At 60.4% G+C, this 19,124-nt stretch overlaps 2 protein-coding genes and 1 long non-coding RNA gene across 3 annotated transcripts; all 3 read left to right on the forward strand.

Annotated features, from left to right (window-relative positions):
• Positions 1-2,769: 2,769 nt before the first annotated feature.
• Positions 2,770-10,146, forward strand: LOC142831188 (maestro heat-like repeat family member 5). The gene is made up of 9 exons (XM_075940723.2): positions 2,770-2,893; positions 5,515-5,702; positions 6,306-6,443; positions 6,573-6,690; positions 7,221-7,364; positions 7,830-8,006; positions 8,855-9,010; positions 9,387-9,509; positions 9,884-10,146. The coding sequence occupies exons 2-9, from the start codon at positions 5,518-5,520 to the stop codon at positions 10,025-10,027; spliced, it is 1,185 nt and encodes a 394-aa protein (XP_075796838.2). The 5' UTR covers positions 2,770-2,893; positions 5,515-5,517; the 3' UTR covers positions 10,028-10,146.
• Positions 10,147-10,740: 594 nt separating this feature from the next.
• LOC149523697 (uncharacterized) lies at positions 10,741-12,532 on the forward strand. Its single transcript, XR_016350538.1, has 3 exons — positions 10,741-10,908; positions 11,518-11,670; positions 12,120-12,532. It is a non-coding gene; the product is annotated as an uncharacterized LOC149523697 (long non-coding RNA).
• A 4,198-nt stretch (positions 12,533-16,730) lies between these two features.
• On the forward strand, positions 16,731-18,269 carry LOC149523698 (uncharacterized). Its single transcript, XM_089781606.1, has 2 exons — positions 16,731-17,519; positions 17,715-18,269. The coding sequence occupies exons 1-2, from the start codon at positions 16,970-16,972 to the stop codon at positions 18,176-18,178; spliced, it is 1,014 nt and encodes a 337-aa protein (XP_089637732.1). The 5' UTR covers positions 16,731-16,969; the 3' UTR covers positions 18,179-18,269.
• Positions 18,270-19,124: the final 855 nt, after the last annotated feature.

The raw sequence follows: 19,124 nt of genomic DNA on the forward strand, positions 1-19,124 counted from the left end.
GTTACTAAAGATGGCCAGGTCATCAAAATAAGTGCTGGAATGGGCTCTGCAGGACCTCCGTGATCAGCCCCAGGAAGGTGGCCCTGGAATTCCGCATGCCAAAGGGCAGCACCTTGAACTCACACAGGCCCGACTCCACTATGAACGCAGATTTGTCCCATGCATCAGCATCTAGGGGACTCTGCCAGTACCCCCTAGTCAGGACCAGAGTACTTATAAACACAGTCCCCTCCCCGCAGCGTGTCCAACAGATCCTCTATTCTGAGTGTGGGGAAGGGGTCAGGCTGCGTGACAGCATTCAGCTTCCTCTAGTCCATGCAGAGCCTCATGGTCCTGTCCTTTTTAGGCACCATCACAATAGGGGATGCCCATGGCCAGCATGCTCTCCACAGCCTCCTGAATCTGCCTCTGCATCTCCCCCTTGGCCCCATAAGCTCTGCTAGGCGCTGGGCAAGGCAGGGCCTAGTGAGGATGGAATGCGATGTCCTGTCAGCGAGCCCTGGCCTCCTTCACCTTTCGCTCCCTCTCAGCATCTGCCTCCTTCACCTTTCGCTCCACTTCGGCATCCGCCTCCCTCGCCTTTCGACGCACGTCGGCAAGGGCCTTCCCATGTTCCAGCTCGATTCCTTCAATCCCTGCTGCTTTCTAATTTCATCTGCAACAGCATCCCTGGCACCGGGTGGGCACTGCTCCCTTCCCTGCTGGTCATTTCGTATTAGCAAAGACCTCAGTTCCAGCTTAAAAGCTTTCTCTCTGAATTCAGTGATTGTCTCCAATCACAAATCTTCTAGAGCCTTTCGGTCAAGACTCTCATGTAGTTGCTGACTCATTGCAGCTGCTCTTTAACCAATCAAACTCTCTACACCCAAAAATAAAATTTAGAACCGCTTGAGGGTCTGATCCAAAGCTTAATTGACCAAACTCTGAGGATCCTGCCGACTATACCACTGTGACGGACCGGGCCAGGTCTGTGCACTGCTAAGGGTGTTGGCTCAGGGTGAATTGCTCAACACAAGGACGCTTTACAGCCCCAGACCAGAGACCTTCCCAAACAGGTCACAAACCAGTCAGACCGCGCAAAACCCCTCAGACACCACAGTTCCCTCTGTGCCCCAATCAGCCCTGGGCCTAACACACAGGTGAGGGGATCTAGAACCCAATCCCACCTACCCCGAACGGGTCTTTCCGGTCCCAAAGAACCAGCCACAAATCCCCGGTCACTTAGGGGAGAAACCTGCCTAGGACAAGGGGCTCTATGGAGGGGGATGCAGGGAATGGAGGAAGTGGGGTGGCCCTTGGGGTCCCTGCCCCGCTGAGAGGCTCCCATTTCTCCTCAGGCAGAGGGGACCAGAGAAGGGCTGAGAGATGGGAGAACCCTCGGCACCGGGTGAGGCTGCTCCACAAAAGGTCTCAGGTGGCTCCTCTGTGCTCACTAGGCCCTGCCAGCCCCCAGGGAGCGAGTGTCCCAGGGCAGCTGCCCAGTGGAAATGCTCAGTCCCAACAGGCTCTGTCCCTGTTCATTGCAGACCCTCGGGGAGCCGCCTGCCTCGGCCCAGCCCACAGCCCTGCTGCTGGAAGCCTTGAAGGCTCTGACGGCCCCCACCCTGGAGAGCTTTCAGGCGGCAGAGGAGGCGCCGAGAGCCACCGTGTCCCAGCACAGCGCCCGCATGGAGCAAGTAAGAGACGCCCGGCGAGGGGCAGGGCGTGTGGAGACAGGGGCTGGGAGAACTGGCTCTGAGGAAAAAGGCCCTGGGGCACAGGGTCAGGATGCGGGGCAGGTCGGCTCAGCCCCTTTCTAGGAGGCTCTGAGCATCAGTCGCTCCCCTGCTCAATTAAGCCCCATCGCCCGCCGGGGAGGCAGGAATTTGACCCGCGAGACACCCGGGAACTGGAGCCCAGAGCGGCTTGTTGACTTCCCAAGGCTGCGCTGGGGGCAGCGGCAGGGTCAGCAAATGACCCCGGGAGAAGGCCTTGTCCAGGGCCCCTAGAACCAACCTGCCTCGTGGGGCGTGTGGCCGCGTTGCTGCAGTTGGCTCTGCTGGGAATTCTCAGCCAGGCAGAGCCCTGGGCCCTTCGCCAGGCAGGTCTCTTGGGGACAAGACTCAGGGGTCACGTTCCCGACAGGCCTCTCAACGGGGCCTTTTCTCCCTCGGCCCCACGCCGGCGACGCTCCTGCCCTTCCCCCAGCGCCGTCTGCCGGGGGGGCGGCCTGGCAGGAGGCCGCTCTCGATCAATCCCCCCTCAGCTGTGTGGCTCCCTCCAGATTGGATACGTCGTGGGAAAGATTTTCAGCTGGCTGCGCGACGTCGGGGATCCCAGAGCCAGAGGAGCCGCGCTGGGGACCATCGCCCTCCTGGCTCGCGCCCACCCCCGGGACGTGGTTCCCGCCTGTGTGGCCCACGCGCTGCCATGGGACAGGTAGGGAGAGGCTGTTACCACCTCAGTCCCTGATTTCCCTTCCCCCCCCTCCTGCCAGGGCAGAGCGCAGGAAGGGCCTGGCCGGAGACAGGGATGGATCCAGCTCCCTGCTGTGCACAGGGCTGCCCCGGCCTCCTAAGAGAAGATGCCCAGGCCCATCCCTTAGGGGACGGCTGCTAAGGGAAGGGAATAAATGCAGAGCTTGTGGAAGGAACTCTCCTGCCTCAGCTTCCCTGCCCCCCAGGGTCTCTTTTGAGAGCCCCTTTCCCGCCCCCTTCCCAGCCTCTCCCTGGGGAGGCAGGAGGGGGCCAAGCAGGGAGGCTCTGATTTTGGTTTCTCACCTTGCAGAGGTGCCAGGGAGCTGTGGAAGGCCGTGGGGGAAGAACCACAGCTCCCCCGGCAGGTGCTGCAGCAGCTGCTGGACGCGCTCCGGAAGAGCCACCGGGAGGAGAGGAGCCGCAGCGTGTCTCTGGCTGTAAGTGACACTGGAGCTGTCCCGCAGGGAACTCACCACTACAGGGAGGATGCTGCATCTGTGGGGGGGAAGGGGGCTTCAACCCCTCTTAGTGTCAGGCCATGGCCCCACTGCACACTGGGCACACAGCAGTGTCACGGGGAGAGCCCCCCTGCTCCCCTCCGGAGGGGGTGTCCGGCCTCTGAGGCCCCTCACTTCGTGGTCAACCCCGCATGCACCACGATGCTCCAAGTCAGCACTGCAGCTCCCTTCACACAGGGCAGTGCGGCCTAGCAGCCGGAGGCAATAACTCCTAGTGGGATTGGTGCGGAGGGGTAGGGGACCTAGGGCGCCCTCTCCACCGGGTCCCAGTCCAGCGCCCTGTCAGCATTGGAGGGGGCACCACTAGCTCTGGGGGAATCAAGTAGAAATTCGCCGAGCACCTGGGGTTCAACTCCCCGCCTGAGCTGCTTTCTGCCAGCTCCTCTCTTGTTGTCTGCGCCGTCTCTTTCCTCCAAACTGGGGCATCTGCTGCGGTTCCCTGCTGACTGGCGATGGCGTCTGGGTGCCCCTGCGCTGCTCCTCAGGAGCCCCAGCAGCACCTCCGTCCCCGTCCGTCAGCCCTGACTGGGCTCGTCACCGGCCTTTCTAGCCACCTCCAGCTGGCGCCTGCCCAGCAGGCCTGTGGGGTAGGACTGTCTCAGCCAGGTAGCCAGGCTGCACCTCTGCAGCTCTAGTGCAGAGATGGGACACTCCGTGTCAGGGGCTGATCCCCACTCGGAGTGCAGAATTTGGAGGCCGGAAAGAAAAAGTTGTCTCTACAGGCTCCGCTTCCAGAACTCCCCAGGGTCAAAGATTTACTAACTGACAGAGACACAGACAGAGCTGCTGACCTTCCAGGACACAAGAAGCAAATATTGACCTAAAAAAAGTGATTTTTTTTACCAAAGAAAAGCTACACTGGATAACACAGACTTGGTTGCGCGCTGTGACAGAGCAAGTAAGGAAAACAAATGAAAACACAGAGAAAATCTCTAGGAACAGTTTTCAGAGGGGAAGCAGAGATTCACACAGAGCAATTCAAACCGAAACGAAAAATAAAGAAAAATACCCAAGTTTTTCTGAAATAAGAACAGTTGGAGGGTGAGTTTGTAAGAAGCTTGAGTGTGTGAGAACGACCGATGTGCTTCTCGTTATTTGCAATTCACTTTGCTCTGTCCTTTCTCACCTGCAACCACTTAAATCCCATGGCGTGTACTTAATAAACTCACTTGTATTTACTAGCAAGCATCGTGTGAACAATTGTGACCTGGGGAGCAATCAGTGTGTCCATCCTCCTTTTATTGCTAAAGGGGGATCACGGGAACAATTTATTTGGGGGTTGGGGTCCCAGAAGCTGTGCCTGAAACTGCACTCTCCTCAGACCCGCAGGGATTCAGTGTCTGTATTGCTCTTGGGTGGATGGGAGGGAGGGCTCCTGTGCCTTGGCTGGGCGAGACCAGGAGATCTGGCCCAGACGACGGGGTGGTGAGAAACCCCATAGGGCCAAGAGGAAGGTGTCAGTGGCTTTGCCAGCACTCTGGGAAGCACCCCAAGGAGTCCTCTGTCATAGAGGGATAAGGGATCTTTTGGAAAAGGCTTTATTTTCCACAAGATCAGCGTCTAGACTGGCGCTTTTTTCCGACAAAGCTCCGTGCGGAAAAAAAGCGGCAGCCATTTTTATGCTAATGAAACGGGGGAGAGTTAAATCCCCACTTCATTAGCAATTGCGATACGTCTAATTTACATCCCTTTTATGAAAAAGGGATGTAGTCTAGACGTAGCCAAACTGTCTCCCTAACTGAGGACTACATGGTGGCAGAGGAGCCAGGGAAGCCAGACCCGAAGCCGGAGCATCTGAGAGAGTGACACAAGCAGCACGGCCGGGGTCCCTATAACTGGGTCACGAGGATCGGAACTGACCCGACAGAAGTTCCCATTGACCCAGGTCAAGTAGTTTGGGATCTTGGGGGGATTTCGTGGAAGAGCAAAGGAGTGATCCAACCTTCGGAAGGCCTGGGAGCAAGTGACAGGCACGAGCCAGACAGATGGTCAACCCCAGAGCCGGACCCAGGGATCCCGGTTTTAGATCAGCAAGGACCTTCCTCATGAGCATTAGCCCAGAACGCACAAGCAGCCCAGTACGACGGGGGAGCGAAAACGAGGACCTGAAATCCGGGATGTGATGGAAAGCCAGTCGCCGGGAGCAACGTGGGGTCTGCACCGACACCGCTTCGACCTCCCGGCATCGCCCCGGCTCCCTGCTGCTTGTGGCGCTGGAGTTACTCAGGCGGCAGAGGGGCAGTGATGCCCCCCCGGTCACGTCTGGCAAGCTGAAGGGCGGGGCTAGGCCATGAAGACAGAGAACGGGAAATAACGTCACCCGGACTCTTCCGCCCTTTCCTGGAGGTTCCCTTCTGCGTCCATTCTAGAACAGGAGACGCTTCAGGGGCCATCACATCTCCCTTCCCCCCAGAGGATCTCACCCTCCTTCCTCATAAGCCGCAAGGAAATTGAAATTGGAACCTGGATGACAGCCAAAGCCATGGGAGCGGATGGGCAGGTGGGGACAGCTCAGTGACATTTCTGTCTCCTGTCTCCAGGCAATGGACACGCTGTACGAGATCCTTTTCCTCTGGGGATACCGAGAAGCCATCCTGGAAATGTTTCCCCAGCTCCTCCTCGTCTGCGTCAGGCAGGTGCAGTACGTGCTGGACCTGTGCCTGCCAGGGACTTGGAGGGCCCAGAAGACATCCAGCCCGGAGGGATCCAGCCGCCTCAGCCCCTTGAGGTAACAGCGGAAAGGAAGGGGAAGAACAGATTTGTTCTGCTCAGCCCCTGTGGGACCTGCCTGGCCCTCTGCTGTGCGTGTCCCTACAGCCCAGGGGCAGTTCTGGGCAGGTCTGTGTGGAGGGAGCGGTGCTGGGCGCCCGTGTGCGTGTGAGCCACACTTGCTCCTCTGACTTTGACCACAGGCCAGGGGCCACGTCGGCACGTCCCCATGTGCTCCCGGCCGAGGGGTCAGGGCTTTTCTCCGTGCCTGTTGAGCCCGCTGGGCCTCTGTCCCACAAGACCCCACCCCAGGACAGCGTGGCCAGAGCACACACAGTGTGCAAAAGACCAGCGGGGGGGCCGTGTCACAGGCAGGCAGGACGAGGAGGGGCCCGTGACGCTGATTCCACGGGGACAACCAGGGAACCACCTGGCTAGAAACTCGATGAGTCTGTGGCATGGCCAGGGCCCGTTGGGCAGGGCCGTGCCCTCACACGGTGCTGGGTCCATCCCGGGGGAGGCCGGCTGCTGCTGACCACGCCGGGTGTCCCAGGCCTTGTGCGGTTTGCGCTGCGTGGGGCTGGGGTCGAGTTCTGACACCCGGACTTTTTATTGCCTCTAGCACCTCCCTGGAGGCCGTGAAGACCCTTTTCTCCATGCCCAGATACTGGAAGGAATTTGCCAGTATCCAGTTGCAGCAGGGCTGGGACATGATGGCCTCCCGCCAGCGCTTCTCCCAAGGGGTGGGCTTGATCGCAAGGTAGAGTCTGGGCAATGGGAGCTCAGTGGGAGACCCTCCTCTGCCCCCGCCGGCCCTCTCAGCCCCGCCATGGGAGAGCGACGCTCTCTCCCCTTGGTAACTCCGGGCATTTTCCCTGTCCTGTTCCAGGGCCATGGTGGAGCACCAGACCCCACAGCTCCCTGCGGTGCTCAGAGAGGCCATCACCATCATGCAGAGTCAGGAGGAGCAGCCCCAGAGAAATATCGCCCTGACTTTCTGCACCGAGGTGAGATTCCGCAGCCGCCAGGCACATGTGGGCTTGTGCAGAGCAGCTCAGTCCCGTCCCAGGCAGGCAGGCACCGGGGCCCATCGCCAGCAGCTCGGCAACGCCACAGCCAGCCGGCTCCTCTGCCCACGTGGATCCTAGTGGGGCCGGGCAGAGTGGTGGGGAGCAGGGTGAGATTGCTCCTGGCTGGATGTGCCTCCGTGGGACCATGTGACAAGAGAAGATGTTTCTCCAGCGCCCTGAGGCCGGGCCTCTCTCCTCGCCTTTGCCTGGGGTTTCATTTTCTTCTGCCACGGCTCGCTCCAGGACACGCCGCGATGCCCAGAGATTCCCCTTTCCCTGGGCTTCCTTAGGGGCTTGTGCATTAGTCGCCCTTCTGGGAATGGACCATCTCAAACACCAGCCGCTGGCTCCTTACCCCCAGAGATTTTGTGTGGCAGGAAGTGACCAGCTGGCAAAGATGCTGGCGCACGAACAGACCGAGAGGCAGATTTCTGCTCCTGCAGCTGATGTTGATTTTCTCTTTCCAGTTTCTCCGGAGTCCTTCCATCCTCACCACAGTCACCAGATCGGAGCTCCAGGAACAGCTGATGGAATGGACCAAAGATCCCAATCCGGAGATACGGAGGCTCTGTCTGCAGGGCCTGGGCAGTATCATCTTCCAGCCAGAGAAGGTGAGGGGCAGGGCTTGCCCAGGTGAGACGTTGCTGCACTGGGAGATAACAGACACATCACTGTTGCAACCCCTGTTCTATGCCGTTACTGAGCAAGCCAGGCGTGAGGTGTCCCTGCTCCCTGGTGCGGGCAGAGCATGGTCGGTGGAGGCAGTGGGGGAGGGGAAGGAGACTCAGGGCGTCGCTCAGGGCAATGGGGGGAGAGTGTCGGCTGACAACAAGCACAAGCTTGGCAAGGACAGACAAGTCGGGGGGGGGGGGTCAGAGCTCGGGGGGCGGGGCCTGGAGCGGCTCCAGGCAGGCGACAGGGCGACTCTGCTCAAGGGCCAGGGGTGCAAAGCACCTGCCAGAGCGGCAGGAGAACGACTTTCTCCCCCGCTGGGGGCTGGCCGATGGGGGGATGGTCCAGCCCCTGCCCAGGCTCTGTCCCAGGCCAGGCATGAGCTGCCTTCTGCCTTCCTGCAGGGGCAGTTGTTACGGGCCCAGCTGCCAGGGACCATCGCCATGTTCTGCGCCAGGAACGCATGGACTGTCCTGGAGGCCCTGAAGGACGCGGCAGACGCCATCTACCTGCTCGCCGGGGAGGGGCTTGGCTCCATCTCCCAGGACATGGCAGTCAGCCTGCGCCCGCTCATTGACGACGTAAGGCCGGGACCCCGGAGAAGCACATTCCCCCTCCCCTGATGTCCTGGTATGACCCTGCCCAGCCCCTCCCCGCCCCCCAGGCCAGCTACACAGCACCCAAGGGGGCCCCTGCCAAGGGTGGGGAGTCTCCTACTCAGCCCCCTCCCTGGCAGAGCCCTTCTGGGAAATGGGGGCGCCAAGCTCCCAGCCCTGCTGCAGCCTCCCCTCCCACCCTCCTGTGCCCAGCCCCTCCCCGAGCCCCAAGGAGGCAGGCGGGAGCCTCAGGTCCCAGCGCCCCGGGAGGGGAGGCCAGAGCAGCCTCTGTGGCCAGGAACCTGGGCCTTCCCTCAGCCCCCTCAGGCCTTGCTGGGAAGGAAGCAGGGAAGGGGCGATGGGAGGGGAGGGGAGGGGAGGGATGGGGAAGAGGGACGGGGACGGAGGGACCCGGGAAGTGCAGCAGGAATGAGGTGAGGATGGAGATTCCTCGTAACTTGCCCCTTTCCACCCTTCACCCCCCCCATGCTCAGTGGCTCCCCTGCCTGGCACTGCACAGGGGTGGGCTGGGTCTCTCCAGGCCGGGCGGACGGGGGAGAAGAACATGGAGAGATTGGCCCCTCTCTGGACTCCAGGCGGCTGGGGGGCTGGGCGCAGGAAGCTCTCCACACACATTGCACCATGGTCCTCTGGGTCTCAGCCCTGGCCAGCGCACAGTGTCTGTGGGGCTGCCTGCTGGTTGCGGCTTCCGCGGGCCAGGGCGGGTCCCGGTCGGGGTGCTGGAGTCGTGTGCGATTTGCGGCCATCAGGCCCCTGACCCTGGGACACGGCCTGGCTCTCACGGGCTTCCCCGCCCCGCGTGTCCTTACCAGGAGAGGGGCAATGTCCGCTCAGCCGCCATCTCACTGCTGGGCACCATGCTGGGCGGGGTGAAGGGCCCGGACAGACCCCGCGTGCGGCAGGAACTCACCCGCTGCCTGCTCCCGCTGCTGCTCCACCTGGCAGACGAGGAGCAGAGAGTGATCCTGGTAAGTGCCCCCTCGGTATGTCCCGGAGAGCAAAGCGCCAGAGTCCCCCGGGCCCCACCCCGCTCCAGAGCCCCTGCCCAGCCAGGGCCATTGGGGACGTGCAGGGAGGCCTGAGGGGGCCCCTTGGCTCTGACTCTCTGGCATCCCGGAGCCACGGCTCTGCCGTCTCTGCGCAGAAGGGCCAAGCTGTGGAGATCCCGTCTGGCTCTCGCCAGCCAATGCTCAGCCCCCCACCCGAGCAGCGTCCCCTGCAGAACAAGGGGCAGGAGGCTTCCCAGGCAGGGAGAGCAGGAGCCCATGGGGCAAGGAGGAGGGGACGCGCCCCAGACGCTCCCTCTCTCAGCGAGGCCCCTCTCGCTCTCCCCTCGTGCTGCAGAGCTGCAAAGCGACGCTCTTCCGCTGCGCCGTGTTCCTCGGCTGGGCCCATCTCAAGAGTCTCTTCTGCAGCCTGGCCTGGGATGGCTCCTCGCGGCTCTTGCCCAGCGTCGGGAAGTGCCTGGTAGGTGAATTCTGTGGGACCGGGGAGCTCAGGGAGACCTTTCTACCCCCACTCCGAGTGCCCAGGGGGATTCTCCCCCGCTCGTCACGCAGGGAGCAGAGGCAGTCCCCCCAGAGGGGCTCGGCATTTCCTCACTTGTTTTCCAATCCCACCCTTTCCACTGCCCCCATCTCCCAAACTTAGCGCTGCCCCTGCCTCCTGCCCCTCTGCCTGTGCCCAGCTTGGAAATGCTCTTCCCCAAGGGCCCGACTCCGGACATCTGGGCTCCTACTGGCTCTTGCCCTGGCTTCCCTCTGTGCTTCAGCGACCCTGGCCTGTCAGCTGTAGGTCGATCACTTTGTCTGGTCTGAGCATGTCTCCTGCTCTGCTCCTAGATGAAGAATTACAAGAGGAACTTCCCCAGGTTCCTGTTCCAGGCCTTAGAGTATCTGGAAAGCTCCCAGGCATCCATCAGACATTCTGCAGCCCTGTTCATCGGTAAGCAAAGCAGCCCCCGGGAGCTGTTCCAGGGCTGTTAGAGTTAATAAAATCTGCAAATGAACAAAAAGGGGTTTCAGGACAAGCATCAGCTAGCACCTCAGGAGCCTGCTGCAACTGCAGCTGTGAAACATGGATGGAACATGGACGAGTTAGTTGAATAAAATATCAGTGCTATTGTGTTTGGGTGTGTGATTTCGTTCCTCCCGTCCCTGGCGTACTGCTGCTCGGTCTGCAGCTTGCCCAGGTAAGGAGTATCACGTGCTCTTTCCTAAATGACTAGAAGTCAAGTTGTCTAAAAGAATTGCACCCGGTGTGCCCTCTGAGACGGCGTGAAATGCTGCTCCGAGCTCTCAATGAACATTACGGGGGAGGGAGAGCTCAGTGCTTCGAGCATTGTCTTACTGAACCCAGGGTTATGAGTCAGTCTTTGAGGGGACCGTTTAGGAATCTGGGGCAAATCTGTCAGGGATGGTGCTTGGTCCTGCTGCGAGGGCAGGGGGCCGGACCTGATGGCGACTCAAGGTCCCTTTGAATTCCAATTTTCTCTGTTTTACTGCTCAGATTTGCACTCTTGTTTGAAGAAATATGGGAACGATTAAAAAATTCAATGGCGATTAATCGCAGGCTTAACCGTGTGCACCTCCCCTTTGAGTTCAATCTCCTTCGCCAATCGGCCTTTCAGTGATTCCTGGGGTCGGATGCTTTCTCCATGGTGTTTTGCATCACACTGAAGGACTGTCTTGAATTTCCCAAGGGCTGTTTTATGGGAATGGCTGACTCTTTAGTAATTTGTAGGGATGACACTGAAACAGTGTGAGCTCCATTCTATTCTTTGTCTGTGTAGGAGAAACCATCCACCATTACTGTGACCTGTTGTCAAAAAGAGTGACTGCAGCTGGTGTCACCCGCCTGTGTGAAGGTAAGGAAATACCTCTGGGCGTTTGGGCATCTGTGGACAGTATGAGGCCTGAACACAGATGTCACAGTGTCCCTCTGGGTCTGAGGACAGTGCTGAAGGGAGAAGAGTGGTCTTGCTGGTAGGACATAAGAATGGGAGTCGGGAGCTTTGAGCCACCAGGAGCAACTCTGTGCCTCACCTTCCCCATCCGTGAAATGGGGGTAAGAACAGAAAGGCTCTCAAGGACAGCTGGCCAGAACGGAAAAGGACCCTCACTATGACAAGGCATTAGTAGGAGGAGAAGGATTCTTACCCTGTGTCAGAAAAGTTTGCATTGTCTCCTCCCCAAGGACCTTCACCCAGAGATTGATTCTTAGCTCCTACGGTATCCTGCCAGGCCCCCTGGGAACTCCTTTCCCTGCCACCTCTGGAGCACTGAAGGCGGCACAAATGCACAAAGGGTTCAGTAGAAGTGAGGAGCCTAAACCCTTTCTGCGGATCGGCGCCTGAATGTCAGAGTCACGGTTGTTGTCGTGTTCCCGGGGCAAAGGCCATTGGGAAGCAGAGGTTTCCCAGGCATCAGTTACAGCAGCTCTGTGGGGTTTCCAACCTGTTTCCTCTTTGTTTCAGCTTTTCAGCAACAGCCTTTAAAATCGGACAGGGACACGTGGCTCATCCTGAAGGAACATCGGCAATGGCTGCAGAAGCTTGCGAGCCGCGTGTTGGGAGCTTCTTACGACTTGGGAGCGGCACCGACACAGAAGGACTCTTCCTCCTGCCACGGTAGGTACCACAGACGGGAGCAGCTCTTTGGAGCAGGGAGGCAGGTTCCGTGGGGCGAGAGGGGCCGTGAGGGGTGGCAGGAGCGACACGGCGTCCTGGAGTCACCGGGGGCCTCTCGCCTGGGGGCTGGAGCTGAGGGAAATTGTTCCTACCACGGCCCTGCTCCAAACGACCCCCCCCCACCTTTGGTCTCCATGCGCGATGGCCCAGCCCCCCAGCCACAGCTTCTCCATGGTATCCCCTCCGTCAGCAGCGCGCGGAGAGAGGGGGATTCTCCAGGACTCCCTTCGGCCATCGCCAGCCCCAGGGGAGCAGCGGCCGGGGGAGGGGCTGGGCTCTCTCAGGGAAATGGCAAAGAGGGAGGGAGGGGAAACCTGCCCTGGTCCAGATTCTCCCCCTTGACAATTGTGTCCTTCTCATCTGTGCTCCTGCCCTGTCTCCTCTGACAGACACCGGCTGAGCCCACCGCTCCCCGGCCTGGCCGGGAGACCAAGCAGCTGGGACACCACAAGGATCCGGAAGGGGCAGAGCTGCACGTGACGGGGAACCAGCCACGACCGGGACCAGGAGCCGTTCAACCCACAGGCCAGAGGACGCCAAGCCCCTCCCCGGCCCTGCGGCGCGTCCACAAGAACCGAGGATCCGCTCCTGGCCCAGAGACTTGCAGCTGTCGTGGACTTTTGCTTGTTCCCCAACATTTGTCCTGCCCGACACCCCAGGACATGGCTTGTGAGTCACCATCAGACCCACCCATCTCCGGGCCCTTCCCACCGGCCTCTGCCCATCTGGGTGGGTCTCTCTCGTCGTCCGTCTGCCTTCCCACAAAGACCAGCGTGGGACCACTCTCCTGGGGGGCACTGGGACTGCGCGCGTTCTGGGGTCCGCGGTGGGGGAGGGGTTGGGGTTGTGCGTTCTGGGGTGCGCGGTGGGGGAGGGGTTGGGGTTGCACGTTCTGGGGTGTGCGGTGGGGAGGGGTTGGGGCTGCCCAGCATTCTGGGACTGGGGTGGGAAGCTGAGGCTGCCCGGCTGCTCTGGGGCTTGCGGGGATGCCAGGGCACCGGGCAGCCTGAGGGCTGGTGTGGGAGGGTAGAAATCTGGGGCTGGGCAGCCACCAGTGTGGGGAGGAGAGGGCAGGCCAGGGCAGGGCAGGGCAGGGGCAGTAGCCTGGTGGGCTTGGGGGGGCGGAGCCTTGGGAAAAAGGGGCGGGGCTGAGGTTTGCCTTCCCTCGTCAGCCGTTCGCCCGCTGCCCATGCCTCCCACTGCTCTCTGCCAGTTGGGTAGAGGCCCTGGAGAGAGGGGACGTGCCCAGGCAGAGAAGTGCTGTAGTCAGGTGCCCCGGCCACAAGAGACTCCTCTGACCCCCAAGAAACCCCACAGAGCCCTCTGCCAACTGGGGCGGGTTTCACCCCTCCCCCATCTCAGAAGGCCACGTGGGGAATTCTTGGAGGGGTCTTGGACCCTCTTGTGGTTTTATCCCCGTGGATCTGCCTCGGGAATGGATTTCACCGATTGGTGACGGGTGCGGGGCAGGGACCCATCTGGAAGTGGGTCAGGGGACCCCTCTGAGGACTCCTCTCCCGCCCTCCACCAGTCACTGTGGCCCCTGCCCGTAGGACCCGCGAGGGAGGGGACTGCACCACATGGGGGAAGTGCCGCGGTCTGGGGCCCTGCCCGCAAGAGGGTCCTGTGACCCCTCCAAGGAGTCTCTCCATCGTCCCCTCCCTACCAGTGAGGGTCAGCCCCTCCCCCCCGCCTCAGGCCAGCTCAGAAGGGAAACGTGCACAAGTCAGAGCAGCCAGTGCCCGACAGCCTAGGCCAGAAGCCTCCATCTCTGGAGCTGAGCAGCCGGCCGGCACCATCGCCCTGGACGCCCCAGCGCAACAGTGCGAGGAAGAGCCCGTCTCGCTCCCTGGACGTCTTTCCAGAACTCAGCACCTGGCCCTTCGGGCTGCCCCTCTGACTGGTGCACGTTTCCCTTCCGAGCTGGTGTGGGGAGGGGGTGACCCTCACTGGTAGGGAGGAGACGATGGAGAGACTCCTTGGAGGGGTCACAGGACCCTCTTGCGGGCAGGGCCCCAGACCGTGGCACTTCCCCCATGTGGTGCAGTCCCCTCCCTCGCTGGTCCTACGGGCAGGGGCCACAGTGACTGGTGGAGGGTGGGGAGGAGTCCTCAGAGGGGTCCCATGACCCACTTCCCAATGGGACACTCTGCCCCCCGTCAGAGGGACAACTCCCAGCCTGGCTGCGTTACACCAGTCGCTGGGGACAGACCCGCAGTCACGGCGAACTCCGCTTAGACAGGGCTGACTCCCACGCACGACGCCGCAAAGGGGTTAGGGTGGGAGCCAGTTAGGATCCGGCCCATCGGTCAAACCCACTCTCGGGGCGGCGCTACGGGGCCACGTTCCCTCTCAGGTGCGGAATGACCTTTGTTAGGTGCGGCAGGGGGCACAGGGCAGGGGCAGTGGTACTTGTTCTGGCTGGGGGCAGCCTCGGGGGCGCGGCCGGGGATGGAGGATATGCGGCGCGGGGGAATTATCTGAACTCCTGGACTAATAAATGTATCTCTGCTGTAGACCCTGCGTTGCTGTGAATTCCTCTGTCGCGACAAAGATTGTGTTTGATGTTTGTTTGTCTTGTGGGGTTTGTCTTATTGCTGCCTTGTGCTGTATTGTGTTAAAACACAAATCCCGCGTTAGGCAGAAACGGATTAATAGGCATTGCTGACTGTATCTGCAGAAGCTATTGTCTCAGCAGGGCAGAGGCCCAGCAATGCCAGGCACAGCAGCTCCTGCGCGACGTGGGGACGCTTCTGCCCAAGGGAGGTGGGGGGGGGGGCAGCTCTCTGCCTGGGGACCCGCCCGGCCTGTCTCCTCAGGAACCTCTCAGCAGCTGTATCCTGCCACAAGCCGTGAGCAGCCGTGAGCGTGGGCAACGCAGCCTCTTGCCATAGGACAGGCAGCTCCCTCCTGCAGCCCCTGGCCAGCTCCCTCCCGGCCTGAGCCACACAGAACCCAGGCGTCCTGGGCCAGACAGCTGACCATGTGTGTGTGGGGGGGTGACATCTCCCAGCTCATGATCCCCCAGCACTTCACAGACGTTCCTGAAGCCTCCCACCCTGGGCCGTGGGGACTGGAGAGCACCCAGCTCCCCCCAGGAACACCCAGTTCCCTTGCACTCTCCAGACCTCAGCTGGCCGCTGCCAGTCCCTCTCTCTAGCCCGTTTCTGGGCAAACTGCAGTCCCTCCTGGCCACTCCTCCCTGGCAAAGGGTGCAGACCTGCTACATCTGCAACCCTGCCTTCAGGCCTTACGGCCTGGGGCTTCCCCGGCCCAAGCCCTCCCAGCCTGCCAAGTCTGCTGTCGTACCTCGGTGTTTTGTACCTTGGTACCTTCGGTGGTCTGGACTGTCAGTGTCAGCGTCGTCTGGTCAGGGTCGTCCTGGCGCGCTCCTGACAGGACCTCTATTCCGTCGGTGATAATAAACTCTCGGCTGCGTGCGTAACAATCGGTACTCCCTTTATCTAGAGTGTTAGACCCCGTGCACTTGGGTCAACACAAGAGATCTCTGAGAGGCCCCGGAAACGACAGATGCAGGCAAGGTTTGAAATCAGTCGAGCAGGTTGAAGCTCTACCAGTTGGTAACACAGATCAGTACAATGTGACACCACTGGGCACTATGGCCCGCGTTGACACGGTACCAACACCGGGCAGGCCTATTGCCATATATCAGATATTAACAGCACTTAGTCAAAGTTAAGTTACTGTGCACTCTGTAAGTTTAGGCAATGACACCTGCCGTTCAGGTGCCTAGTGCGCCCCCCCCCAATGTCGGCCGGAGAGCACCATCTGCGGTGTCCTTTTATAGACAGGTACAAACAACTTACATCATTTCTTTACGTACCAGGTTACCACCCTCTGTTGCCTAGTTACCACCCCTCACTGGATGGAAGGGGGGTTCCTTACTATCCTTCATGCTGTCAATCTCAACCCGGTCCTGAACCTAGGTCGGTCTGTGCATTAGTTTTTAGGGAGTTTTTGTACCAAGACATTTCTTATTCAGATGTTCCATTACTCCCCTTTGGCTCACAGTCTGTACCCAGTGCCTCCCTGTGTCCTTCCATGCTCGACCTAACTTACACAATCCCACAGTTATCAATAGGGCTTCTTTCTTGGCTCCTGTGTTACTGAACCAAAGTCTTGCTCACTAGATTGCAGGCCTGTTGCTGTTTCCGTGTTGCAGGCCTTAGGCCTGCTGACTCCATATCACTGACCCTCAGCTTACTACATCTGCCTCTCACAGCTGCGCCCACCACGGCTGCCACTCGCAGATCCACAGACAGACCTTCCAGGACACAGGAATCAAATCCTCACCTTACAAGAAGTGATTTTTGTTACAAAACAGGAGAGAAACGTGATAAAGAGTACTTGTTTCCTTGATGCAAAATGCAGGACAATGTAGCACTTTAAAGACTAACAAGATGGTTTATTAGATGATGAGCTTTCGTGGGCCAGACCCACTTCCTCAGATCAAATAGTGGAAGAAAGTAGTCACAACCATATATACCAAAGGATACAATTAAAAAAAATGAACAAATATGAAAAGGACAAATCACATTGCAGAACAGAAGGGGGATGCGGGGGGGGGGGGTGGGAAGGGGGAGGAAGGAAGGTAAGTGTCTGTGAATTGCTGATATTAAAGGTAGGGAGAGTGGGATGTTTGTGAGTTAATGGTATTACAGGTGATAATTGGGGAAACTGTCTTGGTAATGGGTGAGAAAGTTCAAAGACTTGTTAAGTCCCTGTTGGCAAGTGTCGAATTTTAACATGAATGACAGTTCAGAGGATTCCCTTTCAAGTGCAGATGTAAAAGGTCTTTGTAGCAGAATGCAGGTGGCTAAGTCATTGAGGGTATGTCTACACTAGAAAGTTAGTTCGAACTAACGGACGTTAGTTCGAACTAACTTTCCTATGCGCTACACTAGCGCTCCATTAGTTCGAACTTAATTCGAACTAACGGAGCGCTTAGTTCGAACTAGGTAAACCTCATTTTACGAGGACTAACGCCTAGTTCGAACTAGCTAGTTCGAACTAAGGGCTGTGTAGCCCTTTAGTTCGAACTAGTGGGAGGCTAAGGCTTCCCAGGTTTCCCTGGTGGCCACTCTGGCCAACACCAGGGAAACTCTATTGCCCCCCTCCCGGCCCCGGAGCCCTTAAAGGGCCACGGGCTGGCTACTCACTTTGTGCCAGTTGCAAGGCTGCAAGCACCCGTGCCTGCACAGCCTGCACCTGCCACAGGATGAGCCAGCCATCCGAGGGCTCCCAGCCCTCCACTGCTCCCCACGACCAGCCTGGCGGCTCCCGGGAGCCTGCCCGGGGGCGCAAAAGGCGGGCGCCCGCCTGGTCAAGTGTGGAGATCGTGGACCTCATCGAGGTTTGGGGGGAAGCCTCAAATGTCCACGATCTCCGCACTAGCCACCGGAACGCGGCCGTCTATGGACGCATGGCTGCCAGCCTGGCCGCCAGGGGCCACCAGCGCAGCCGGGAGCAGGTGCGCTGCAAGATTAAAGACTTGCGGCAGTCCTACTCCCGGGCCTGCCTGCCAGGGGCTGACCCGGAGGCCTGCCCCCACTTCCATGCCCTGGACCGCATCCTGGGGCCTCATGCCGTCTCTGGCCCCCGGGACGTGATTGACCCCGGGGCAGAGGGACCGCTCCTGGACACCGAGGAGGAGGAAGAGGGCTCTGAGAGCCAGGAGCCTGCCGCCAGCCTTCCCAGGACCCGGGACCCCCGAGGCACCCCACAGAGCCGCTCGCCTGCATCATCAGAGGCCGGGGAGGCGTCCACCTGTGAGTACCCTCGTGTTCCCCTTATGTGTACGGGGGGCTGGGGCGAGAGGGAGCCCCGGGACCGTGCGCCTGGGCCTTGCCCACCACGGAGCAGCAGCTGGGGATCCTGCAGGGGCCCTGGCCTTGCAGAGGGGAGATGGGTTTCACACACCTGGGCCCCTGGGGTAATTGACCGCTGGTCTTCTTGCACCACAGCTGCAGCACCGGGGCCTGCAGGGCGCACCACACCGCCTGCAGCAGCCGCCCGCGCCCGGGCAAGCAGGACAGCCAGGAACCAGGAGGACTACCAGAGGCGGCATCTCCGGTTCCTGGACCGACAGCTCCGTCTCCAGGACCACTGGGTCCAGGAGGACCTCAGGCTGCGCCAGAGGAGTCTGGAGGCCCTGGAGGAGCAGGGACGTGCCCTGCGAGGCCACCTCCAGAGCCTGCTGGACCGCTTTCCATTTCCTCCTCCCCCTGCTCCCCCTCTTGCTCCCCCTCTTGCTCCCCCTCTTGCTCCCCCTGCTCCCCCTGCTCCTCCTGCTTCCGCTCCTGCTTCCGCTCCTGCTTCCTCCACACCCCCTGTCCTCTCTGCCCCCCCCTCCACAACCATTCCCCACCGACGCCCCCGGACCCGCAGTGTGGCGAGACGGGAGAGGCAGCCGGACTCCCACCCCTGAGCTTTCCTTTCCCTTCCTCCCTTCCCTCCCCTCCCCTTCCAGCTCCCTCGTCCCAGGTTTCCCCCTCCCTTCTCCCACCTTCATTCCTCCCTCCCCCACCCCAGTTCTCTGAAATAAACAGACGTTTTTGTTTGAAAAACAGGTGTCTTTATTGTACAGTAGATAGGGAGGGGAAAGGGGAAGGGGGGGGGGGTAGGGTGGAAGAAGGCCCCGGTGGGGCATGCAGGGAGAGGTCAGTCCTCCTCCTCCTCTACCTGGAAGCTCTCCCGCAGGGCTTCCCGGATCCGGATGGCCCCCCGCTGGGCTTCCCGGACGGCGGCGGTGCGGGACTGACCGTAGTGTCCAGCCATGCGGTCAGCCTCAGCCATCCAGGCTGGCAAGAAAGCCTCCCCCTTCCGCTCACACAAATTGTGGAGCACACAACATGCCGCCACCACGGGAGGGATGTTGTGCTCGGCCAGGTCCAGACGGGTGAGGAGGCATCGAAAGCGGGCTTTCAGTCGCCCGAAGGCCCCCTCCACCACGATGCGGGCCCTGCTCAGCCTGTTATTGAAGGCCTGGCGGGAGGGATTGAGGTGCCCCGTGTAGGGCTTCATGAGCCAGGGCTGCAGTGGGTAGGCGGCATCCCCCACCAGGCAGACGGGCATGTCCACGTCCCCGACCCTGATGTGGCGGTCGGGGAAGAAGGTCCCGTCCTGCAGCCGCTGGCACACGGAGGAGTTCCGGTACACCCGGGCGTCGTGTGCTTTGCCGGACCAGCCCACATTTATGTCCGTGAACTGTCCCCGGTGGTCACACACGGCCTGCAGGATGACGGAGAAGTACCCCTTGCGGTTCACGTACCGGGACGCCTGGTGTTCCGGGGCACGGATGGGGATGTGCGTCCCGTCGATGGCCCCCCCGCAGTTGGGGAAGCCGAGGGCGCCGAATCCCCGGATGACGGCAT

This window comes from Pelodiscus sinensis, chromosome 12 (assembly GCF_052426305.1).
Source record: "Pelodiscus sinensis isolate ZL-2025 chromosome 12, ASM5242630v1, whole genome shotgun sequence".
Lineage (NCBI taxonomy): Eukaryota > Metazoa > Chordata > Testudines > Trionychidae > Pelodiscus > Pelodiscus sinensis.

Coding starts and splice junctions, on each gene's coding strand:
- LOC142831188 (XM_075940723.2), top strand. CDS start 5,518: ATGGACACGCTGTACGAGATCCTTTTCCTCTGGGGATACCGAGAAGCC. Junction 6,691..7,220: donor CCCTGACTTTCTGCACCGAG/GTGAGATTCCGC, acceptor TTCTCTTTCCAG/TTTCTCCGGAGTCCTTCCAT. Junction 9,510..9,883: donor CCAGCGTCGGGAAGTGCCTG/GTAGGTGAATTC, acceptor CTCTGCTCCTAG/ATGAAGAATTACAAGAGGAA.
- LOC149523698 (XM_089781606.1), top strand. CDS start 16,970: ATGAGCCAGCCATCCGAGGGCTCCCAGCCCTCCACTGCTCCCCACGAC. Junction 17,520..17,714: donor GGCCGGGGAGGCGTCCACCT/GTGAGTACCCTC, acceptor CTTGCACCACAG/CTGCAGCACCGGGGCCTGCA.